General features: G+C 41.0%; 1 protein-coding gene across 2 annotated transcripts in view; it reads right to left on the bottom strand.

Annotated features, from left to right (window-relative positions):
• Nucleotides 1-26,221, bottom strand: part of dachd (dachshund d) — a 303,675-nt gene extending 277,454 nt beyond the window's left edge. Inside the window, exon 1 of one of the 2 annotated variants that reach the window (XM_031805691.1) lies at nucleotides 25,389-26,221. In XM_031805691.1, the coding sequence (XP_031661551.1) occupies nucleotides 25,389-25,933 (545 nt within the window). In that variant the 5' untranslated portion in view covers nucleotides 25,934-26,221. The remainder of the gene's footprint in view (nucleotides 1-25,388) is intronic. The other variant, XM_020462118.2, reaches the window with a different exon arrangement.
• Nucleotides 26,222-26,811: the final 590 nt, after the last annotated feature.

The raw sequence follows: 26,811 nt of genomic DNA, 5'->3' as shown, positions 1-26,811 counted from the left end.
AGAGTGAGAAGGCATTGCTAGACACAAAAAGCAAGTTTTGCTTTATTGCACCACCTTTCATGGAACGCACCGACACGCACTCACACACACACACAAACACCCACCCCCCCACCTTTTGAATCCCTATTCTCTGTTTAATAGCAACCTTGGGAGGAGAAGGACTGCACCGGTGTGACACTTAACACCCACTAGTCAGAGAGAAATGTTTTTGATATGCTCGTGTCGTTTAATCATCCCCATTCTACTGGGGCCAGCGCAGGACAATTTTGCAGGATATTAACTCCCAACTAAAACCCTGGCTTGTATCATTTGAGAGGCCAGTCAAGCAGGAGTCCCAGGAGAGCCTGGAGAGAGAGGTTCTTCCCACTCACAGTGGTAGTAATATAGGCTTCACTGGGCCGAGAGAGAGAAAAAGGGGGAGAGAGCAAAAGAGAGAGAATTGACAGGTCATATTTCACCATGGAAGAATCGGTAGAGATATTAGCCACCATTGAAGGGATAGTGAAAAAAATCACAATAGTTTAAATGCCGTGTATAGGAGTTATCCGAAAGTAGACTGGCCCTATTTGAAGTCTTGAAGATCGATGCATTGCACACTATTTGTTTATAAAGCACTCTTGCATAAGCCACCACCGTATCTCACTTCTTTGTTAACCTACAGAAATACAAGCTATCAGACACGGTCTCGGGGATGGCCAACTCTGGAGATCCCTTCGATCTCCACAGAGTTGGGTAAATCTGCCTTTAGCTATTTTGCACCTTGCTTGTGTAATGATCTACAGAGTTTGCAAAACTATTGATGAATTGGTGAGGACCATTTTAAGGAAGAATGTCTTTGTTTCTTATGATTCTATGCCTGGTCTAATGTTGTTTATTTGTGATCGACCGCCTCGATCTTATGTAGCAAATGGTGTTTTTTACATTGGATAAAAGTAGAGACTCAGAGCTAGAAAATGGTATAGCACACACTGCAGTTGAGGAACAATGTGGAAGTAATTCCGCTTATAAAGTTGATAAACTTGTAAACCCTACTTTTGAGAAAATGGCACATTAATATTTTGGTACACCTACTGGAGAGCTCTCCTTTGTCTACACCCATTCAGCATCTTTCACACCCTCTTAAGCCTTAGCCCCACCCATCTCTTTAAGGAGTCACATGTGAGGCCATGTGTTAAACACACCCTATATATATATATATATATATATATATATTTTTTTTTTTGTAACCTTTATTTAACTAGGCAAGTCAGTTAAGAACAAATTCTTATTTTCAATGACGGCCTAGGAACAGTGGGTTAACTGCCTGTTCAGGGGCAGAACGACAGATTTGTACCTTGTCAGCTCAGGGGTTTGAACTTGCAACCTTCCGGTTACTAGTCCAACGCTCTAACCACTAGGCTACCCTGCTGCCCCGGCCGACCCTCAAATACAATCTACGTTTTTTTGTCACGTGCACAGGATACAGAAGGTGTAAACGGTTACTTGCATAGTAGCAATATCAAAAACAGAAAGTGTCCAGATAAAAATATTGTACACATATGTTATCATTATTAGATGACACTTACCCAACACACATGTCTAAATTGATGGGTCATGTGAAGGAAATGGTTTAACCACCCCCCAGCCACATCTAGCTAAGTGGATGTGTCACTATTGTCTAGTTATCTTCATGAAATAAAAGAGGCCGTAATCACCCCCAGAAACACCTGGCTAATTTGATGGGTCATGTAATAATCAATGCGAAGTGGAGTCTTTTGTTTAGACATGAAGCTAGCTAGATAAACAATGAACCGGCATAATCCCAACTCATACTACTGCCAACACAAACATTGTCCTAGCTGTATAGCATGAATCTGCAGGTAGCTAAATCTAACAAAGTAGGTTCAATGTTAGCTAGCTAACATTAGGCTATAACTAGCAATGCAAATGGATTTCTACACAGATCATACACATAACTAGCTAACTAACAGTACACTTTAACTTGCAATAATAATGACTTTCTGACTAAATTTGAAACTTATATCTGAAAATGTAGCTAGACTCTTACCCGTATACATGGATGAACGCTTCACGGCAGACTGGAACTATTTAACTGTTTAACTGTTTTGTTTGTAGCTACGTCTTGTTTGGCCAGCTTTGTATCAAGTCACTCCGGTTCACACTGACTGGGGCGTGTGCAGAAAGTAGCCCATCACTTTTTTCTACTGATCTGTCGATAGCGCCTGTTAATTCAGGGCATCAATGTTGTTGAGAAAAGTAGCAAAAGTTTTGTCGTTCTCGATGGCTAACGTTAATTCTTTCAAAAATGGCGCTGTAGAAAGGATTGTCAACACATACTCAAAAGCTCATGTTGAAGACAGAAGCATGCTACATGGCAGACCTTTTCAAACTCATCTCCCGGCATGTCCAGCCCATCCATTTTCTCAGCCAATCATGGCTAGAGGGAAGGTTCCTGTCTTTCTCAATGGCTAACTAAGCTCGTAATTTAACAATTGTATTTGTATTTATGGATGGAATACTAGTTTGTTATTAACTTCTTATGGCTGCAGGGAAAGTATTGAGTAGCTTGGATGAAAGGTGCTCAGAGTAAAAGGCCTGCTACTCAGTCCCAGTTGCTAATATATGCATATTATTATTAGTATTGGATAGAAATACTCTGAAGTTTCTAAAACTGTTTGAATGATGTCTGTGAGTATAACAGAACTCATATGGCAGGCAAAAACCTGGGAAGAAATCCAAACAGGAAGTGAGAAATCTGAGGTTGGTCGATTTTCAACCCAGCCCCTATTGAATACACAGTAGGATATTGGTTATGTTGCACTTCCTAAGGCTTCCACTAGATGTCAACCATCTTTAGAAACTTGAATGAGGCTTCTACTGTGATGTGGGGCCGGATGAGAGCTCTTTGAGTCAGTGGTCTGGCAGAGAGCCAGGTCCTGGTCACGCGCATTTCACATGATAGCGACCTGCGTTCTATGGTTTTTCTACAGACAATGGAATTCTCTGTTTGGAACATTATTGAAGATTTATGATAAGAACATCCTAAAGATTGATTCTATACCGAGTTTGAAATGTTTCTAAGACCTGTAATATAACTTTTTGCATTTTTCGTCCGACGTTCGGCTGGACCTGCACGAGCGTTTGGATATGTGTACTAAACGCGCTAACAAAAGTAGCTACTTGGACATAAATAATGGACATTATTGACATTATTGTGGAACTAGGATTCCTGGGGTGCATTCTGATGAAGATCATCAAAGGGAAGGGAATATTTATAATGTTATTTCTGATTTCTGTTGACTCCAACATGGCGGATAAAAAAAATAAAAAATCTGAGCACCATCTCAGATTATTGCATGGTTTGCTTTTTCCGTAACGTTTTTTTTTTTTTTTTTTATCTGACACAGTGGTTGTTTTAAGGTATATCTATATTTCCATGTCTAACAATTGTATTTATCGACATTTATAATGAGTATTTCTGTAAAAATGTGGCTCTCTGCAATATCACCGGATGTTTTTGGAACTAGTGAACGTAACGCGCCAATGTATACTGAGATTTTTTTATATAAATATGAACTTTATCAAACAAAACATACATGTATTGTGTAACATGACGTCCTATGAGTGTCATCTGATGAAGATCATCAAAGGTTAGTGATACATTTTCTCTCTATTTGTGCTTTTTGTGACTCCTCTCTTTGGCTGGAAAAATGGAAGAATTTTTCTGTGAGTTGGTGGTGACCTAAAATAATCGTTTAATGGTGCTTTCGCTGTAAAGCCTATTTGAAATCGGACACTGTGGTGGGATTAACAATAAGATTACCTTTAAAACGGTATAAAATACATGTATGTTTGAGGAATTCTAATTATGAGATTTCTGTTGTTTTGAATTTGGTGCCCTGCACTTTCACTGGCTGTTGTCATATCGATCCCGTTAACGGGATTGCAGCCCTAAGAAGTTTAAATGTTTTGTAACTTTCCCCAAGTCTTTGCTGTAAATGAGAACGTATTCTCAGTCAACTCACCTGTTAAATAACGAATGAATGAAAGCGCTTGAGAAATGGCTAACTACTGCTCACGCGCAGAAGACATGCACTGACGAAAATGTGCTAAAAATACATTCTATAAAGTCAGGAAATTAAAGCACATACATAAAAAATGACAGCACCGAAGTGGCCACGACTTTTCACTGTGGAAGAGGCTGTATCTATGTTGGTTGGTGATACGGATTTGGACACATCCTTGCACTTTCAAGGCGATGATGATGATGTCAAGGAGAATGAAATAAGTAAACAGCAGAGTGTACAACACATTAAGGACACCTGCTCCATAACATAGACTAACCATGTGAATCCAGAGGAAAGATACACTATATATACACAAAAATATGTGGACATCTGTTCAAACTTGTGGATTTGGCTATTACAGTCAAACCAGTTGCTGACAGGTGTATTACATTGAGCACACAACCATGCTATCTCCATAGACAAACATTGGCAGTAGAATGGCCTTACTGAAGAGCTCAGTGACTTTCAACATGGCACCGTCATAGGATCAGTTCGTCAAATCTCTGCCCTGCTAGAGCTGTCCCGGTCAACTGTAAGTGCTGTTATTGTGAGTGGAAACGTCTAGGAGCAACAATGGCTCAGCCGCAAGGTGGTAGGCCACACAAGCTTCATAAAATGAATTTCCAGCTGCCGCACACAAGCCTAAGATCACCATGCGCAATGCCAAGCATTGGCTGGAGTGGTGTAAAGCTCGCCGCCACTGGACTCTGGAGCAGTGGAAACGCGCTCTCTGCAGTGTTGAATCACGCTTCACATCTGGACAAATCTGGATTTGGCGGATGCCAGGACAACGCTACCTGATCGAATGTATAGTGCCAACTGTAAAGTTTGGTGGAGGAGGAATATTCGTCTGGGGTTGTTTTTCATGGTTTGGGCTATGCCTCTTAGTTCCAGTGAAGGGACATCTTAACGCTATAGCATACAATGACATTCTAGATGATTCTGTGCTTCCAACTTTGTGGCAACAGTTTGGGGAAGGCCCTTTCTGTTTCAGCATGAGAATGCCCCTGTGCACAAAGCGAGGTCGATAAATAAATGTTTTATCAAGATCAGTGTGGAAGAACTTGACTGGCCTGCACAGAGTAATTTGGTGAAACAATTTAACGTTTTTGTTGCATTGATTGTTTAGGTTTTTTGATAGTGAGCATCTTTACAGAGATGAAAGTTTGTGCTCTTTAAAATGAACTGTAGTTTGTTCTTTGTTTTTGAGCTACAGTGTATTCAGACCGCTCCTTTTTCCACATGTTCTTATCATACAGCCATATCATGAAATTTATTAAATAAATACAAATTCTCATAAATCTACACACAATATCCCATTAATGATAAAACAAAAACAGGTTGAGACATTATTGCAAATCTATTAAACATTTTAAAAATTAAAACCTTATTACATAAGTATTCAGACCCTTTGCTATGAGACTCGAAATTGAGCTCAGGTTCATCCTGTTCCCATTGATCATCCTTGAGATGTATCTACAACTTGATTGGAGTCCACCTGTGGTAAATTCTATTGATTGGACATGATTTGGAAAGGCACACAACTGTCTATATAAGGTCCCACAGTTCACAGTGCATGTCAGAGCAAAAACCAAGCCATGAGCTCAGAGACAGGATTGTGTCGAGTCACAGATCTGGGGAAGGGTACCACAACATTTCTGCAGCATTGAAGGTCCTAAGAACACAGTGGCTTCCATCATTCTTCAATGGAATAAGTTTGGAACCACCAAGACTTCCTAGAGCCCGGCCAAACTGAGCAATCGGGGGATAAGGGCCTTGGTCGGGGAGGTGACCAAGAACCCGATGGTCACTCTGACAGAGCTCCAGAGTTCTTCTGTGGAGATGGGAGAACCTTCCAGAAGGACAGTACTCCACCAATCAGGCCTTTATGGTAGAGGCCAGACGGAAGCCACTCCTCAATAAAAGGGACATGACAGGACTCTCAGACCATGAGAAACAAGATTCTCTGGTCTGATGAAACCAAGATTGAACTATTTGGCCTGAATGCCAAGCGTCACGTGTGGAGGAAACCTGGCACCATCCCTACGGTGAAGCATGCTGTTGGCAGCCACATGCTATGGGGATGTTTTTCAGCAGCAGTTTCACCTTCCAACAGGACAACAACCCTAAGCACATAGACAAGACAATGCAGGTTTCGGGACAAGTCTCTGAATGTCCTTGAGTGGCACAGCCAGAGCCCGGAATTGAAACCGATCAAACATCTCTGGAGAGACCTGAAAATAGCTGTGCAGCGACGCTCCCCATCCAACCTGACAGAGCTTGAGAGGATCTGCAGAGTAAAATGGGAGAAACTCCCCGAATACAGGTGCCAAGCTTGCGGAGTCATACCCAAGAAGACTCGAGGCTGTAATCTCTGCCAAAGGTGCGTCAACAAAGTACTGAGTAAAGGGTCTGAAGACTTATGTAAATGTGATACCAGTTTGTTTTTTTATACATTTGCAAAAACTTCTAAAAACCTGTTTTTACTTTCTTATTATGGGTTATTGTGTGTAGATGGATGAGGATTCTTTTATTTGAATGTATTTTAGAATAAGGCTGTAACATAACAAAATGTGGAAAAGGGGCCTGAATACTTTCAGAATGCACTGTATGTCTGTTTGAAATGAGCTACTGACCATTTATGTTGAACACACATAGTAGGCAGAGCTAGGGACCAACTTCAACAGCCTATAATATACTGTACATAGGATATTAGTGATTACTGTCAAAAGCACGCAAACACACATCACATTTTTCCATAACTAATACCAGTATGTTGAACGAACCAATTTAAACTACAGAACACATTTTCTAGGCACCGTTTACCTTCTATCCAACCAGGAATATAGTAGCATGAATCCTCGTATCTGATTGGCCAAGGACGTGTGGTTTGACGCAGCTCTAGAGGTCCTCCTCTGGTGTCACGTCTCAGAGGACGCGACTGTCACTCTTTAAGAGGAGGGTAATAATATCCGGGCACCATGGTTACTGTACTGTAGTGGTGGCGTTTCTTAAAAAGGGTTTGCCGTTAAAACAACTAAGTTACACTCCGACAGGGGAGAAGGGATAAAGAGAGAGGGGTAGAGAGGAGAAGACAAGACAGGGAGACCCGGGTGAGAGAGAGATACTGTAAATAGAGATAGAGAGAGCGAGAGTCAATGATAGGTGAAAATGTGTTGACCCGGTATATGGATGCCCTGTTCATAATAGCTACAGGTGTCCCTTGTGGGGTCAGGAGGCAGCTTTGGGTGATAGCTAGCTGTATGGAAAACATCACTGACTGGCTGCAGATGTGAACATTTTCCTAATTATCATTCGTACATGTTGTTTGTCACATACTGTTCATTTGGAGCATTGTAACCCATTGGATGATGTTTACTTGTTATCAGTGCTGTGTTTTGCTGCTATCCAACTATTCTTTTGTGTTACATTTGTTTTTATCTCAAAACTTTCGTTCAGGATTTGATTTACTGCTGAACAAAATGAAGAGATTTGAAATTGGTGTATGAGCCAAGTCTAGTTCTACATTTCTATTCACTACTTTGAAACAAACACATTTTTCGGGCTCAGTGAAAACTACATAGTAGATGACATTGTTTTCCACCCTCTCCTCTCTTCTTCTGTTGTTAGCTTCAGGATCCACTGCCTCCAACGGCATCTATTAAAGATAATTTAATGCCTCCACTGCCTCTGGCAGTATCGATTGCTATTTAACCTTTACCTGGCACTCGTATGGAAAAGGCCTGGAGCTAATGACACCTGAGACCAGCACTACATTCTATGGTTGTTCAAAGGATCTGCTCACTCAATACCTCCTGACGGAAACAAGAAAAAAAAACACCAAGAAAAGGGCCCACGAAGCTATTAATGTGAAGAGTGAAGACTCAAATCCGCCTAGACCGCAGATTCAAAACAGTTTATTCAAGTAAATTTGGATGTCAACTAATGACGTTCACAAATCATGTTTTGGTTTGTAGAGATGATCCCTATGGAAGCTGCTGGCAGGAGACTCTGTAGTGTGTGGTAAAAGACTCCGCAAGGTTCCATAGAGACACTTAAATGGTAATGCCAGAGAAGCCATTGTTTGGAGGATATATTGGCACGGGTGTTGTTAGGCCCGAGAGAAAGTATCAGCATTTTCACTTGTATACAACAATTAACAAGATATTCAAATAATAGTTAACATATTTTCATACAACATTTTTATTTTGATGAATTTATTCATACTATTTCATCCTTCCACAAGATACAGTTGAAGTCGGAAGTTTACATACACCTTAGCCAAATACATTTAAACTCAGTTTCACAACTCCTGACATTTAATCAGAGTAAAAAATCCCAGTTTTAGGTCACTTAGGATTGCCACTTTATTTTAAGAATGTGAAATGTCAGAATAATAGTAGAGAGTGAATTATTTCAGCTTTTATTTCTTTCATCACATTCCCAGTGGGTCAGAAGTGTACATACACTCAATTAGTATTTGGTAGCATTGCCTTTAAATTGTTTAACTTGGGTCAAACGTTTCGGGTAGCCTTCCACAAAAAGAACATGAAATCGCGCATGAGGCATGGAATGCATAGTTTCCCGCTCCATATCAAGGAGGGGGAAGAGGCAGTGGGAGCAACCTAAAGTAACAGGCGTAAAACAAACACCTGACACTAGATCCTCCTACATACTGGTCTTGACGAGAAGAAGAAAATAACTGTCTAGGGAGTTTCTGTTCTGCACTGTTCAACCAATCTAATAAACATGGAGGAGTTAAGATGGAGTGTCAGCTTGTTAACATCCAAAAGCAGATGTCGTGTCACAGGCTCCCTTTCCATTTCCCCTGAAAACCGGAACATCCGGTTGTTGGGGACTCTGCGGAGACAGCAGCAGAGTGGGCAGCAGCTACATAAATCACTAATGTGCAGGATTTTTTTTGTTTTTTACATCTCTTGGTTTTGCTTTCATACTTTTTCGGACTATCTGGCATTAGTGCAACAGCCTACGCTTTGGGGCCTAACTTTACACACGCCAATCGCCAAATGCTTTTGGGAACTGGCAGAAAAGGTTCATGTCGATCCATTCTACTGAGGTAAAAAAGGACGAGTTTCATTCAATAAAAGGAAAGCTGTGAAATGGAGAGTTGAAAATAAAGAGAAGGTAGGGCAAGAAAAGTAATGTTTGGGAAATATTTGGAGTGATGATTGTGAGGTGCTATACAAATTTGAGTCACAAGACCGGGACTTCAAATAGGCCTATGGCAAGTAAAGAGAACTGTAAGCTACTGTTCAGATGGGTTAAATGGACACTGAAATCTGGACACTGACGGTAGCTCTATAGCCTCTCACATAATACAAAGACTAACTCCTGCAGAATTAAGCATTTCTTGCAGTAAATTGATACACCAAATGTACATTTTGACTCGGGAAATATGATAACAGAAAAGTTATTTATTTATTTCAGCATCTTATGCGAATGCACAGTTAGGGACCATTTGTAGAGGTACAATCTTTATCAGCATCATAAAATATGAAAGCATTTCAATCACATAAAATATGCATCCAAGCCGAAATGAAATCTTATCAGAAACATGTTGGGTCATTTTCAAAGCTTTCTATTTCCTTACAAACTGATGTCATTTGGATTTTTTTAAATTGCACTTTCTAAAATGGTCCCTAAACGTCTTTGCTCCACGAAAGAAGCAGATATGTCAGAGAACTTTACCGATCTAGATTGAAGCATTCATTCTATAATTTATGACATTATTATGGTGATTAAGGGTGTATTTAGTCTTCTACGGCAACATATAATGACAGAAGAGAAGCTGCATGTACCTGATTATAGACAAGCTGACTAACAAATAGCCTACCGAAATATAGTAAATTATAAGCAGAAATATGTCTAAATTAGTCCAAATCGTTTCACCGTCTCTGACTGTAGCCTACAGCGCGTTTTCTATATTTGCAGGTTAGGGTCGAGAGCTGGCCTCAGACACAAGTCTCCGGAACCGCAGCCACTCTTTTTTTTTTTTACTAGGACAGTTAGACGGCTCATCAGGCACGTGCACTGATACGGCTCTACCTGTGAGCACATGCCTCTTGCCCTCCCAGTCTCCAAAGTGCTCTTTTTGGTGGTGGTATAATATAATTCCCCCAAAATGTTTTGTGATTGTTCTTCGGAACCAACTGCCCACAAGTTGTCATCAAATTCACCAACCCACCCTATCCGTTGGCTGAGCCTGTTGATCTGCCCTGTACGGAGCTCGTGCGCGGACGGTTGCACCTTTTTCCCCGGTATGGAGATTGTGCATGCCGGTATCCACACATGCATGTCTTGGGAGATGCAGTCCCCAGTGAAGTGTGTAGCTAGCTACCTAGTTTAAATATCAACAGTACTGCCACAGCAGCATAACATTTATTTAACACTTGATTTAGTCTACATCATCATCTATATTATTATGATCAATATTAGAGTTCAATCAAAATCAGTAACATGATGTCAGATCTTTTCCCAATGTCAATCATGTCTTTAGGAAGCACTGTAACTAGCTTACTTACAATTTGTGATGAAATAAATAGCCCCCCCAACAACACATGTTCTGAATTTCCAGATCTGAATTCTGAACGTTTTTTTATTCAAGCGGGGAGGAGGGCTCCCTGCAGCTCATGATGTTATGATTGAGTAGGAGGAGTTTGCCTTGTCCTTCACTAATTTCCTGACCTAATTGTTGATTTGGACAAGGCACATTTTAAAGGTCATTTCCACCACTGAATACCGCCCTAAATCAAAACAACCTAACAACCACAAAATTCACCTGACATGTGAGTAAAGTAGTGGGGGAGACATGCAATAAGCACATCCAAGACATATAACTCAAACCAGTAAATAATTCATTATAATCATTAGATTGCCGACAATGAGTGTCCTGTATAGTAAGATACTGATCTATGATACAAGAGAATTTCACTTTTAATTTACAACAAAAAAATATATCACCACCCTCCCTATATGCACAAGCTTACTCTAACCATAATAATACAGAATGAAATGATCTTAATTAAAATGGCATTACAGAATTCTAACCAGTACAAAGGGCCTTTTTGTCCGATGACATTCTCTTGCATTATTACACTCCACATTAATAAGGAGGGGAAGACCCTTAGGGTGCGCTCCAAATGGCACCCAAATCCCTTTATAGTGTACTACTTTGGTCAAAAGTAGTACACTCGTCTACACAAGGTGCCATTTGGGACACATGGGCTCTGGTCAAAATTACTGCACTATATAGGGAATAGGATGTAATTTGGGATATATTCTTAGTATCCAGCGCAAGGTGAAAATAGAAACATTGATGCGGCAGGAATAACATGGGAGTGTTTAATTCAGGAGAAGAGTCGTACCTGATAGCGCCTCTGCGGAATTGAAGAGGGGGAGGAGGAGAAAAGAAAGAGGGGGGAGAAAGAAAAAAACAAGAGGAAATTTGCAGAATCCCATCTGAGATTCCATCCCTGATGGGTTCTTCTTCCTGTCAAGTCAGACGAGAAATGAAGCCGGAGAAATTAACTCCTGATACGGCCACGGTGAATTAGACAGAGAGAGGGGGGAGAGACAGAGAGCGAGAGAAAGTGTGTGTGTGTAAGAGAGAGAGACAGCGAGTATGTGTGTGAGAGGGAAAGGTAGAGGGAGGGGAAGAAAAAAAAGAAAGGCAACCAACGCTACACGCTTTTTAAGCATTCCAGCCTTGTCATTTTCAATGTTCTGCTCTTTGGACATGCTTGTATTCAGATTCCACTACATCTATTCCTCATATCAATCCTAATTAGACAATCTGGGCCCACGAAGGATGGGTGTGCGCTTATTTGCATAAATTAATCCTAAATAATCAGTGATACATATTTCCAAATGCATTTGTAAAATTATCTTTTCATCCTTGGGGCAAAAGTATTAATATAATTAGGCAATAAATATTTTTTAAAGGGGGGAAATAGGAGAAAAGCAGCAAGTGCACAATCTTTTTAAACTCTTCAGCTTTGGGCTATATGAAAAATTAATTAATTTTGCAGGAAAATCAATTTCTCTACGTGACCATATTAGACAGAGCCTAGGCTAGGGCCCCGGCATTCATTCTCCAATCAGGAAATCTCATCTGCTCTCCTCTAACTTCTGTCACTAGCATTTAGCATCCTGGAACAAGCACCAGTGACTTCTACCATCTAAATGTACCAGTAATGTGATGAGTATGTTGCCTAAAGAGAGGCCAGAGAGTACTGAGCTGAGCAGAGCTCAGGGGGAAAAAAATACTTAGTCAGTCTCAGCTGTGGATCAGAGCGTGAAATATCACATAATGAAACTACTTCAATCCAGTTTGATAATTCAATTTAATAAAAACAGTTCCTGGAGTCTAAATATCTTTCGAGTTATTTCAACTTTAAAAAGAGAAAAGTTGCATTCGTTCAATGTATTCACAAATTCAGAATGGAAAATCATGATATTAAAACAATTAAAGATGCATCCATTCTTAGCAGTAATTAGTCATTTTAGTCATTTTGTAAAAGGATCTGGCATCCTGGTCACAACGGTAATTGTGCTACTGACTAAAGCCCACCCATCCAGTGAAAGCATGCCAATAGACTAAGCGCCTGGACAGCTTCTGCATCCAACAGGCAAATAAACAATGCAAGCCACTTCACCATGCAAATAAGCAGAAATACAGCAATGATATTAGACAAAATATCAAACAAAATCTTCCTTTTGGAAAGATAACATGTACAACTTGGATAAATGTTCACATATGAATTTGTATTTTTAAAGGCCCAGTGACTTTCCTGTGTTTTATATATACACTCATTGGACAATTTATCAGGTACACCAACTCGTTGACAAAAATGGTGACAGTGAGTCATGTGGCCGTGGCTTGACAAATAAAGCAAGCAGACAGGCATCGAGGCATTCAGTTACTGTTTGAACGTTAGAATGGGCAAAACGAGTGACCATCGCAGAACGCACAACTCGTCAGTACTTGTCAAGGATGAGCTATTGCAGCAGACGACCGTACCGGGATTCACTCCTATCAGCTAAAAACAAGAAGAAGCGGCTCCAGTGGACACGCAACCACCAACACGGGACAATTGAGGAGTGGAAAAACATTGCATAGTCCAACAAATCCCAGATCCTGTTGCATCATGCTGATGAATGAGTCAGGATTTGGCGTAAGCAGCATGAGTCCACGGCCCCATCATGCCTGGGGTCAACAGTACAGGCTTGTGGCAGTAATGTAATAATGTTTTTCTGGCACGTCTTAGGTCCCTTGATACCAGTTGAGCAACATTTCCATGCCCTGAAGAATTCAGGCTGTTCTGGAGGCAAAGTGGGGTCCAACCCGGTATTAGATGGGTTTACCTAATAACCTGGCCACTGAGTGTACCGTTGAAGTCAGAAGATTACAAACACTTAAGTTGGACTCATTAAAACTCGTTTTTTAACCACTCCACAAATTTCTTGTTAACAAACTATAGTTTGGCAAGTCGGTTAGGACATCTACTTTGTCCATGACACAAGTCATTTTTCCAACAATTGTCTACAGACAGATGATTTCACTTACAATTCATGGTATCACAATTCCAGTGGGTCAGAAGTTTACATACACTAAGTTAACTGTGCCTTTAAACAGCTTGGAAAATTACAGAAAATGTCATGGCTTTAGAAGCTTCTGATAGGCTAATTGACATCATTTGATGTCAATTGGAGGTGTACCTGTGGATGTATTTCAAGGCCAACCTTCAAACTCAGTGCCTCTTTGCTTGACATCATGGGAAAATCAAAAGAAATCAGACAAGATCTCAGAAATAAAATTGTAGACCTCCACAAGTCTGGTTCATCCTTGGGAGCAATTTCCAAATGCCTGAAGGTACCACGTTCATCTGTACAAATAATAGTACGCAAGTATAAACACCATGGGACCATGCAGCTGTCATACCGCTCAGGAAGGAGACACGTTCTGTCTCCTAGAGATGAACGTACTTTGGTGTGAAAAGTGCCAATCAATCCCAGAACAACAGCAAAGGACCTTGTGAAGATGCTGGAGGAAACAGGTACAAAAGTATCTATATCCAGAGTAAAACGAGACCTATATCGACATAGCCTGAAATGCCACTCAGCAAGGAAGAAGCCACTGCTCCAAAACCGCCATAAAAAAGCCAGACTACAGTTGGCAACTGCACATCGGGACAAAGATCGTACTTTTTGTAGAAATGTCCTCTGGTCTGATGAAAAACAAAAGTAGAACTGTTTGGCCATAATGACCATCGTTATGTTTGGACGAAAAAGGGGAGGAAACAAGCTGAAGAACACCATCCCATCCGTGAATCACGTATGTGGCAGCATCATGTTGTGGGGGTGCTTTGCTGCAGGAGGGACTGGTGCAATTCACAATATAGATGGCATCATGAGGAGGAAAATTATGTGGATATATTGAAGCAACATCTCAAGACATCAGTCAGGAAATTAAAGCTTGGTCACAAATGGGTCTTCCAAATACACCCAACTTATTGTGGGAAGCTTGTGGAAGGCTACCTGAAATGTTTGACCCAAGTTAAACAATTTAAAGGCAATGCTACCAAATACTAATTGAGTGGATGTAAACTTCTGACCCACTGGGAATGTGATGAAATAAATAAAAGCTGAAATAAATAATTCTACTGTTATTCTGACATTTAACATTCTTAAAATAAAGTGGTGATCCTAAAACCGGGAATTTTTACTTGGATTAAATGTCAGGAATTGTGAAAAACTGAGTTTAAATGTATTTGGCTAAGGTGTATGTAAACTTCCGACCTCAACTGTATATTTCCACACTATGCAGTTGGAATAATACTATAAAATTGTGAAAATTATGATTATGCCCATTTAGTGTAAGATCTGTTTGAAAAGACCGCCTGAAGTTTCAGCCTGTTTTGGTGGAATGGACTTTTGGCCTGCCGTGTGACATCACCAGGTGGTAAATTAGTTAACAGACCAACAAGAGAGTTCCAAACCTCTCTGCCAGCTAGTTTTCCATTTCCCCTCCCCAATCAGACCACTCCTAGAAAAATTGTTGCTTGAGAAATTGCTCTTGCTAAGAAGCAATTTTTGTTTATTTTTGACCATTATAATTGAAAACCATCACATTAAGGTACTTAATTAATAACGCAGAAAATACACAGTGCGAGAGTGGAATTTCATTTGTGTTTTTAACAAACCTTTAAACCTCGCTCTCATCAGGCATCTGTCACTCCGCTGTTTTTTAAGTTATTATCGCCTCGGCTCCCTGTTGGATGTGGTTGCCGGGTGACGGGTATCTTAGCACCCACTCAGACTGGGGAGTGATTTGAATCGCATCCAGAAATCTCCCCTGAGTACCTGTAAACACAACTGTGCCTCGTCGAAAACAAATATATTAGAAGAGAGAGCTCAGTCAAGAGAGAGAAAGGAGAGAGAGGGTAGACAAGCTGGTACCCTTAATACCAGGCTCACACTGAGCACGAACCAAAACAATTACGGTCATTTGCAAATATGTTTGTTAAGGTGTAAACACCCCAAAATAAGACAGAGAGAGAGATGATGTCTGTTTATCCCATCAATAAAACTGTAACATATAACCTTAAGAGAGAGAGAGAGGGATGACGTCTGTTCATCACATCAATGCCACTCTACCACATCACTGAACCTAAATCTCACCACCATTTATCTAACATCTCAGACTTAAAAGAAGAGGAAGCAGTTGACTTTAAAAGGGAAGGGGAAAATGTATTTAAAAATGGTGTGTAAGTGAAAAGCAAGTCCAGTTCCCATCGGTGGACCAAAGCGTCATCTGGAGTGTTAGTGTGTCTAACCTTCAGGGGTAGACAATGATTGTCAATTAACCGCTGCATTTCTGCCCCGCCACCGGATAGCCTGCCTCTAACCCAACCATCTAATGAGAGAGCTGTGATAGCTGTGATAGGCAGTGTGCCAATTCCCCTGTGTTATAATAACCTTTTCCCAGAGTTCAAGTGTCACAGTCGGTACTGAAAAGCCCTCTTTGTTCCCCCAAGGGTGGAAGCAAAAAGGAAAACAAGTCGCTGAAGTATGATGGGGCTTCTTCTCATGGGCCTGGTGTCATAATAATGTACAGTACGGGGAAAGGGATATTAGCTGACCTAGGATCTGTGTCTGTGTGAAGGATTAGGAGTGGTATTGTTAGATGGGGTGAGATAAGGGATATTACTACTGACCTAGGATCTGTGTCTTATTTAGTTTTATTTAACCTTTATTTTGACAGGGAGTCAATGCTGACACCAAGGTCTCTTTTCCAGATGAGCCCTGTATAGCACCACAATACACATCAAAATACAATAAACACATTAAACTACACATCAAATCAAATTGTATTGGTCACATACACGTGTTCAGCAAATATTATTGTAGGTGTAGCGAAATGCTTGTGTCTCTAGCTCCAACAGTGCAGAAATATCTAACACGTAATATCTAACAATTTCATCATTTCTAACATACACACAAATCTAAGTAAAGGAATGGAATTAAAAATATATATGGATGAGCAATGTTAGTGGCACAGATACAGTAAAATAGAATATAGCATATACATTAAGATGAGTAATGCAAAATATATAAACATTATTAAAGTGACTAGTGATCCATTACTAAAGTGGCCAATGATTTCAAGTCTATGTATATAGGGCAGCAGCCTCTAATGTACTAGTGATGACTATTTAACAGTCTGATGGCCTTGAGATAGAAGCTGTTTTTCAGGCTCTCGTTCCCTGCTTTGATGCACCTGTACTGACCTCGCCTTCTGGATGATAGCGGGGTGAACAGGCAGTGACTCGGGTGGTTGTTGTCCTTGATGATCTTTTTGGCCTTCCTGTGACATCGGGTGCTGTAGGTGTCCTGGAGGGCAGGTAGTTTGCTCCCGGTGATGCGTAGAGGCAGACCGCCCCACCTTCTGGAGAGCCCTGCGTTTGAGGGCGGTGTAGTTGTCGTACCAGGCGGTGATAGAGCCCGACAGGATGTTCTCAATTGTGCATCTGTAAAAGCGTGTGAGGGTTTTCGGTGCCAAGCCAAATTTCTTCAGCCTCCTGAGGAGGCGCTGTTGGGTGGACCATTTCAGTTTGTCAGTGATGTGTACGCTATCCACCTTCTCCGGTCCCGTCGATGTGGATAGGGGGGTGCTCCCTCTGCTGTTTTCTGAAGTCCACGATCAGCTCCTTTGTTTTGTTGACATTGAGTGAGAGGTTATTTTCCTGGCACCACACTCCCAGGGCCCTCCCCTCCTCCCTGTAGGCTGTCTGTTGGTAATCAAGCCTACTACTGTTGTGTCTGCAAATTTCATGACTGAGTTGGAGGCGTGTGTGGCCACGCAGTCATGGGTGAACAGGGAGTACAGGAGGGGGCTTAGCACGCACCCTTGTATTGAGGATCAGCGAAGTGGAGGTATTGTTTCCTACCTTCACCACCTAGGGGTGGCCCGTCAGAAAGTCCAGGACCCAGTTGCACAGGGCGGGGTTCAGACCCAGGGCCTCGAGCTTAATGATGAGCGGATTCATATACAAGTTGTTATACAAAACAAGCTCAACACAATCATAAAACACAGACACATTCTTCAGTAAAAAGGTCCCCTAACAACTGTCTGAAATGCCTGAGAAGCACCAACTCCTCTCATTTTAAAGTGCATTGTAGATCATTCCACACGCAAAGCGCAAGGAAATCAAAGGCTGATCTACCTCACTCTCCAGAAATTAAAGGGGTCTCCAGAGTTAACCAACCCTGTGAACGGGTTTGATAACTTTCATTTTAAAGCTTAGGTCAGTAGGAAGTTTGTGGAGCAGGGCTTTGTAAACAAAAAGAGCATAATGATGTGATCTATGTAACTTCAAAGAGGTTCAGCCAACCTTTGGGTAAAGACTGATGAGTAATTAAACTGTCTCCTGTGATAAAACAAAGGGCGCTATGAAAAACGGTCTCCTGTGATAAAACAAAGGGGGCTATGAAATACTGTCTCCTGTGATAAAACAAAAGGGGGCTGTGAAAAACTGTCTCCTGTGATAAAACAAAGGGGGCTATGAAATACTGTCTCCTGTGATAAAACAAAGGGCGCTATGAAAAACTGTCTCCTGTGATAAAACAAAAGGGGGCTATGAAATACTGTCTCCTGTGATAAAACAAAAGGGGGCTATGAAATACTGTCTCCTGTGATAAAACAAAAGGGGGCTATGAAATACTGTCTCCTGTGATAAAACAAAAGGGGGCTATGAAATACTGTCTCCTGTGATAAAACAAAAGGGGGCTATGAAATACTGTCTCCTGTGATAACACAAAGGGCACTATGAAAAACTCTCCTGTGATAAAACAAAGGGCACTATGAAAAACGGTCTCCTGTGATAAAACAAAAGGGGGCTGTGAAATACTGTCTCCTGTGATAAAACAAAGGGCGCTATGAAAAACTGTCTCCTGTGATAAAACAAAAGGGGGCTATGAAATACTGTCTCCTGTGATAAAACAAAAGGGGGCTATGAAATACTGTCTCCTGTGATAAAACAAAAGGGGGCTATGAAAAACTGTCTCCTGTGATAAAACAAAAGGGGGCTATGAAAAACTGTCTCCTGTGATAAAACAAAAGGGGGCTATGAAAAACTGTCTCCTGTGATAAAACAAAGGGCACTATGAAAAACACCATCCAGGGGTTTAAGAGTAGAGGCAGATGCACTTTGATAAATAGTATCACCATAATCAACAACAGGTATGGTGACTGCACAATCTGCTTCCTGCTGACTAGAGAGAGACAAGATCTGTTTCTGTCAAATAAAGCCCACTTTAAATCTTTCTTAACAAGCTTAATCGTATGTTTTTTTTTAACAATAAATCATTGTCAATCCAAATACCAAAATAGTTGTATGCAGGGTCTCCTTCAATTATAGGAACCATCCAATGAGTGAAGATGTAATCCATCTGTAACAATCTTATGAGAACTTGAAAACAACATGTATTTAGTTTTGCCTGTATCAAGTACGAGTTTTATATCAATAAGGGCTTCCTGTACAGCTACAAAGTGGGACTGTAGCCTTGTCACCGCCAGGTCAGCAGTCGGGGAAATAGCGTACAGTATCATCCGCATATAAATTAAATGTACGTGTGAAAGGGAAGGAGTGGTAATCTGGGGTGACAACAGGGACATTATAACTGACCTGGAGTCTGTGTATGTGTGAAGGAGCAGGGGTGACAGCAGGGATGTATCATTACTGACCCAGGAACTGTGAAAGAGAAGGGATGGAAGTGACCCAGGATGTGTCTGTAACCCAGATCATCTGCACAGATTGTCCCTTGAAAGTGCATGAAGCACCAGGGGATAACAAATCATAGCACTCTGAACACAGGAATACATACATCTACAGTAGCCTATGCAACTTGTCTAGACGCTGACATTGGGGGCGAGAAGCATCAGACCTATAGGATATCACAAAGTGATGTAAGTAAGCACACCAATAATATATCAACTGCAGAGGAATTACCATATTACCTACTTAAATTAATACAAATCTGAAGTAAACATCAAGTAATAAGTGACCTGTCAAAAAAAGTGCCACCAACAAAAACCGTGTATAGTGAAAGCTTCACAACGAGTTACACACCCAAAACACAGTCTAACATATTCAAAATGTTGAAATCTAAAGTGAGCATAGTACAAATAGTTGCAACATTTCCACCCAATGCCTGGCCTGGTCTTGTAACAAAGCAGTGACACCGTGCCGCTACTCACACAGTGGCTGAAATGAGATTGGCTGTTGTTTCAACACAACCCTGGAAAGGGAAAAATAGCCATGTGAAATAGTAAGACCTATTGTACAGGAGTATTATGGCATCTCCGTTGTCAACGAAAACCGCCAATGTATAAAAGAGTAGAACATCATTGTGAAAAATAACTATGTCAGGCAACAGCACTAGTGTTGAGTAAATTGTATCATTGTCCTACACGGGCTACTTTTTTGGTTCACTACATAAAAAAGCCCACAAATCACCCAGTGTATTGTGGGAGATATTATTTTCACTTTTCAGTGTGGATTACCAAACGGTCACGCAAGGCACGTGCCCCGGGGCTACCAGATAGCATATGATAGGAAAATGTGTAGAATTGAAGGAATTTAGCTTTAAACTGCAACATTTTCTCTTAGCCTGAAGAATAGCATTATAAAATTGAAAATGTTTCTCTCTGCACCATGGCAAAATGTGTTGAAATGCAGTAAGTTAGCGGATTTACAATGCGGTAGTCAGGCCCTGATTGCAACTTCCCTGAATGAGCTCCAAACAACAGAAATAGATCAACCAAGTGCTGTAAATACAAGCTACTCACTCTTCCTCTCTAGAAGTTAACACCTGACTACATCCAGTGTTTCAAAACCATGACGATGATAGTGTGTGTGTATTCTTATGTCTGTCCGTGTGTGTGTGTGTGTGTGTGTGTGTGTGTGTGTGTGTGTGTGTGTGTGTGTGTGTGTGTGTGTGTGTGTGTGTGTGTGTGTGCGTGTGTGTGCGTGTGTGCGTGCGTGCATGCGTGGAGCGGAATACAGAACCTGGCTGCTTTCCGAGACAATTACAGTGCTCTCTGTGTGCCCATAATAACCGGCCACTTTAGCGTCATTAAAGTGACGTGAGGCTCTGCATTATCCTTTAACCCCCCGGCACCCTGGATTCCCCTGGCCATCCCTCTGTTCCCTACCTCGCCGTTCACAACCCGAGGAGTTCAACCACACACTCCGTCACCTGGAGAATACAGGGCAAAGAGGTGGAACACTCATTGGGAAGAGGAACTAGAGTATAACCGCTCTAGAACTCTCTTTCTCAATGGGAGGTGGTGGGGGGGAGATGGTTTAAATGCTGCATGGGGACAGAAGGTAAAGGTGGATTGTATGGACGCAGTGTGTGAATGAGAATAGAATAGGGTAATAGAGGTAGGATAATTGTGTGCTACTAAAAATAGGGTCACGGTCATGTAGAGATCAAATGTTGAAATACAGTAGTTTATGAATCCATAGGTATCAACATGTATGCACAGCATATCTGAATAGCTAATTGAAGAGTCTCAAAACACTGATGAAAGCTAATAACGTAATTTTATAAAAGCCAAGCGTTTTCCATCCAAATAAATAACTAAGGAAACAGGGACCCATACATATGGTCAAATGTCACAAATAGTAATGTCTGCCTATTCTGCTGTATATGCATTGTAAACATCGCTGTTCATTGTACTTTGAAAAAATAAATTAAATGTCAGTGCATTCATTTCAGTATATTTATTTAACAGCAGCAGAAGAATAAAAACATTTTTTTTACTATACTGCAAATAACTGAATCTTTGTATTCAGACATTTTAACCCACCCATAAATTCCCATTTGTTTGTGATAAAAAAAGTGTGTGTGTGTGTGTGTCTTACAGCTAAATGTAATAAAACAATTAACTTACACAATCAACATCATCCTCAAATTCACCAGTAACATTGTGACTAACGATGTGCACAGATTCTCTCGTTTTTACCTGACAGACTATTATAACCCCACTAAAAGATCGATCTCCGCTCATGTTATACATTCCATCATATTTGCATTTCCATCTCATTTTGCGATGGGAGATCAATATTAAATCAATCATAATGACAGATTAAATGGCATATTTGACCAGACTATCAGATTGAGTAGCATATGAGAAACAGGACACTAAAAATTTATTTTAATCAAATATTGATCTGCACCTAAATTTCTCACCTATAAAATGATCCTACATATTAGCATGGCTGGGATAAAATCCCAAGTGTATTTTGTAATGAGAGATAATGCGTTAAGTAATAAATGGATAAATTACTGGCCTTTGAAGTAAAAATGCTGGGTGGAACTTGTTGAGTTTGGAGACATTAGGTCTAATTACTAATTACAAACAATCCATCAGCTGTGTTTATGTGAAGTTGGTATTTAAATGTATCATTTGTCATATATTTTAAGTAATAGCTATATATATATATATATATATATATATATATATATATGTCACATTATATATTTCAAATCAATAAGTAAACACAATATATCTATCAACAATGACAGTAGAAGGTTGGATCAGGTGTAATTTGAACTAGGGACAAAAAAAACGACTGACTTCCCTATGAAAAGTATTGATCTATCTAAAGACAAACAGTACTGTATATTAAGCAATTTGAATCAAATGATTTAAATTCACTATGGTCTAATGTTTTAAAATGTTGTTTAATTCATTTATAGTTCAAATCATTGAAATGACTGCCCCTATGGCTAGGACAGCAGATTTAGGATAACCTACTTTTATTTCAATGTCATTTAAAAATAAAGTAGAGTTAATAGTGAGCTTAATTTAGAGTGGAAATGCGGTTGGGCTGCACACACAGTGGATGAGAGCTTTCCCTTCAGGCAATGGTTTTCAACTCGCTATGCGTTTTGAGCACTTAAATTTCAGGCTGTGAAATTCCTCACATAGCCTAATTTAGTGACATTTTCAACTGATTCACATGTGACTGTTGCGTTTTAACATTAGTTTGGATTGAGCAAGTCACTGACACAACGTTTAGCAATAGGAATGAATGCAATTGCCATCAACCTGCCACAACTTTTTCAAGGGGTGCGCCCTCAATGTGTCCTTCAATGTTTTCCTGTTGAGCCTACTAAAAACTGCATTACAGCATAGGCTGTTCTTAAACTTTTTCGGCCTGGGACCAAATTAGAAATGTTGTGTTTTCCTGGGACCAAATTAGAAATGTTGTGTTTTCCTGGGACCAAATTAGAAATGTTGTGTTTTCCTGGGACCCAAATTAGAAATGTGTTCTCCCGGGACCCAAGCTAGAAATGTTGTGTTTTCCTGGGACCAAATTAGAAATGTTGTGTTTTCCTGGGACCAAATTAGAAATGTTGTGTTTTCCTGGGACCAAATTAGAAATGTTGTGTTTTCCTGGGACCAAATTAGAAATGTTGTGTTTTCCTGGGACCAAATTAGAAATGTTGTGTTTTCCTGGGACCAAATTAGAAATGTTGTGTTTTCCTGGGACCAAATTAGAAATGTTGTGTTTTCCTGGGACCAAATTAGAAATGTTGTGTTTTCCTGGGACCAAATTAGAAATGTTGTGTTTTCCTGGGACCAAATTAGAAATGTTGTGTTTTCCTGGGACCAAATTAGAAATGTTGTGTTTTCCTGGGACCAAAATAGAAATGTTGTGTTTTCTTGGGCCCCAAATTAGAAATGTTGTGTTTTCTTGGGACCCAAATTAGAAATGTTGTGTTTTCTTGGGACCCAAATTAGAAATATTGTGTTTTCCTGCGACCCAAATGAGAAATGTTGTGTTTTCCTGGGACCCAAATTAGAAATGTTGTGTTTTCCTCGTAACCAAATTAGAAATGTTGTGTTTTCCTGGGACCCAAATTAGAAATGCTGTGTTTTCCTGGGACCCAAATTAGAAATGTGTTTTCCTGGAACCCAAACTTAGGAAAATATGCATTATCAGTACATTTCATTGCCCTTATTCCTAAAACAAATGCAATACAGACAAAAACAAATAACAATGAAATTAAATATATATATTCATGTTTATTTTCCCCCATTAAAACCACTCTTACAGATCTGTCTAGGTTGGAACTGTTGCTGTTAAAATACAATAAATAATTTTCATTCTGAACTGGAATAAACGGATCGATCACATCACACAGATGTATAACAGGACACACACACAGGCTTTTTGATAGTGCAACCTTAAGGAACAGTACAGATGAAAATGATCAGGCCTACTATACACCTTATTGTATAAAGTATTGTTAAAATAAAGTCTAGGTTGGAACTGTTGCTGTTAAAATGCATATGTTTTATTCTGAACTGGAATAAACTGATTGATCACATTACACAGATGTAGACCAGGAAACACACAACACACAGTCCTAATGAGAGGTGTGTGGCTGGTTGAAGTTTTCAACAAGCAGGTCTATTCTGGGCTCTGCTTTAGACAGTGTAACACTGAGGTCATGCTCAGCACTGACACTGTTTCTGTGCTTGTTTTAAGTATGTCAGAGTTGAGAACCCTGGCTTGCATAGGTATGTGATGCCAAACTGGATCAGAACATCTACAGCTTTCTCAGTCAGGCAGGAGACCGCTTCCTTCTGTAGATGAGGAACCCTGAACTGTGTGAGTGTGTTTGCCTCAAAAAGCATATTGCTTCAGTCAATTTATTCCAGTTCAAAATAAAAAGTATTACTTATATTTTAACAGTTCCAACGTAGACTAGTTTAACATTAATTTCTACAGTAAGATGTGCAGTAGGCCTGATCATTTTTCATCTGTACTGTTTCCTAGGATTGCACTATCAGTAACTAGCTAGCTTGCGTTGGCTAATGTTAGTTATTAGCTGTGTAAAGTTACAAGGCCAGGGGATTGTTTGAAAGATAAACTCACATCGACTACTATGAGAGATAGTACTCCCTTATTTCTGCTGATCATCACCTGTCATAAAACGACGATGCCTTGCTAGTTGACTTACTTCTCCACTGTGGAATCACTGTTTCCTGAAGAATGCTGCCCTGTTCTGAAAGAACTCCCTGGGTTTACTATCATGCTGTGGATGTGTGGTCGGGACGTGGCGTTTTATTAATATGTTCGTTTTGAGAGACTCATTATTAAGGACTTCCCAACACAAAACACATTTTGGGCGCTCCTAGTTATTTCTCAAAGTTTGAATGTAAGAGAGAGAAACTCGTCCCTGTGTTTGCGTTTAATGACAACTGAGCTCAGTCAGAACTTGTCCACTTGTCGACAGCGGCGAGTGGGAATGGCAAGTTGGTAACCGACAGCGCTGCGTCGTGTGTGTCGCGGAGCGATCTTCAAGAAACCCGCAGAAAAAAGATCCGGTGAACCGCGAAGCACATGGGCATCTCCCTCTCACACAGCTACCAACCCGAGCGGAGACCGCTGACAAGTCGAGAGCGCAAGATGCACTTGGCCAAATCGATCCATGAAAGAATTATACATTTAGTCTGACACGTCGCGACCCACCATTAACAGGTCGGCCGTGACCCATATTTTAAGAAAGGCTGACATAGGCCTAGAGTCAGATTTGGCCCAAATAGAGCATTAAAAAATATGCCCTAAAGTTGAGTCATTACAGCTAAATGACATGTCAAACATTGACTTCCACACAATGGAAAATGTCTCCCCCATCCTTGTTTACTGCGTTTCTATCTTGACGCGCTAAACTTCAACTAGCATAAACTAGCATAAATCATTTGATGTCTCCACTCACCTGGCATTGGTGCAGTCGTTGTACAGAGTCTCGAAGTCTTTCCTGGAGATGAGTTTGCAGCGGTTGACTCCTGGCTGGATGGCCCCGAGACCTCGCAGGATGCGGACCTGCTCCACATTGCAGACCACCGGCGTGATCTCCAGTCTCTTCAGCTTGGTGTACACGGTGTGCAGTCCTCCGACCAGGTGCTTCAGAAACAGATCGAAAGCCTGGGGCAGGCAGATGAGTTCGCACCCGTCCACGGTGAAAGACGCCACCTTCGCCCCCCGCAACTCCACCATTTTACACTCGTTGTTCTGCGGGGTGTTCTCAACAGGCGACGGAGTCAAGTATACTGGCTTGCTGGGCAGAGCCCCAGTCGGGGTCAGGATGCTGGGGCTACTGGTGCCGAGGAGCTCCGAGCGGAACAGGTTCTGTCCGGAGGGGGCCATTGAAGGAGACCGGGGAGAAGTTGTCGACGGCGGGGAGGTGGTCGCAGAAGGAGTAGAGATCGAATGCGGCTGGACCAGAGGGGTTGGCGGGATCAGAGCAGCCGGTACGGCCATGGTCACCTAGGGGAAGAAGAGTAAGTTCAAAGTAGAAAACCCAGTCCTGCAGAAAAAAAAGTGCAGCTGTCGAGAATTTCCAAATGAAATAATCCACGGGAGTTTAGCTCCTCTGATGAGTTGGGGAGTAGAATGATATGCTGAAAAGACGCGGTGAGTGAGGGTTTGGGCTGAGCACGGAGAGACAATGATCACAGATAGGAGGAGAAATGACCGGAGGAGAATGAGCTGAAAAGTGCGGCTCCACTAGACCGCTAAGCTCTATGGATGAGTTGTTGTTGTCACAAGGTACGGAGAGGGAGGAGCTAGGGGACAGTGGAAACCCTTGAAGAACAGACAGACAACACTGGGCACAAACTGCTCGAATCAACGTAGTTTCAACATCATTTGTTAACGTATTGTGACGTGGAATGTACGTTACGTGGAATATGCATTGGATTTGAAAAAGTAATCAACGTTGTTTTGAGGGTGAAATTTCAATCAAAGGATTACGCAGGGCCGTGCACAGACCTCTCAGGGGGCAGGTGCTCAAAATGGAAAAAAGGGCACCCTCCTCCCCTCTTGAAAAAAAATAATTCATAGCATACCAAATGCCTCTAGCAACAAATTGCATAGTCCTTTTATTTCTGCAACAACACACTCACTCATCATCACAAATTGTAAGTAAGCTAGTTACAGTGCCTCCTAAAGACATGATTGACATTGGGAAAAGGGGGTGGGGGGGCTATCAGCTGATCATTGATGTTGATGATTTATGGAAATCTGCTAGTTAGCTAGCTCAATTTCTTTTACTGATTTTGATCGAACTCTGTCTTTTTGCCTCTGCTGCGCACATCAGGCAACCAGACCTAATATTGATGATGATGTAGGCTAAATCA

This window comes from Oncorhynchus kisutch, linkage group LG26 (assembly GCF_002021735.2).
Source record: "Oncorhynchus kisutch isolate 150728-3 linkage group LG26, Okis_V2, whole genome shotgun sequence".
In the NCBI taxonomy this organism is placed as follows: Eukaryota; Metazoa; Chordata; class Actinopteri; order Salmoniformes; family Salmonidae; genus Oncorhynchus; species Oncorhynchus kisutch.
Note: the sequence above shows the minus strand (reverse complement) of the source record. Positions and strands in the feature narration are given on the sequence as shown.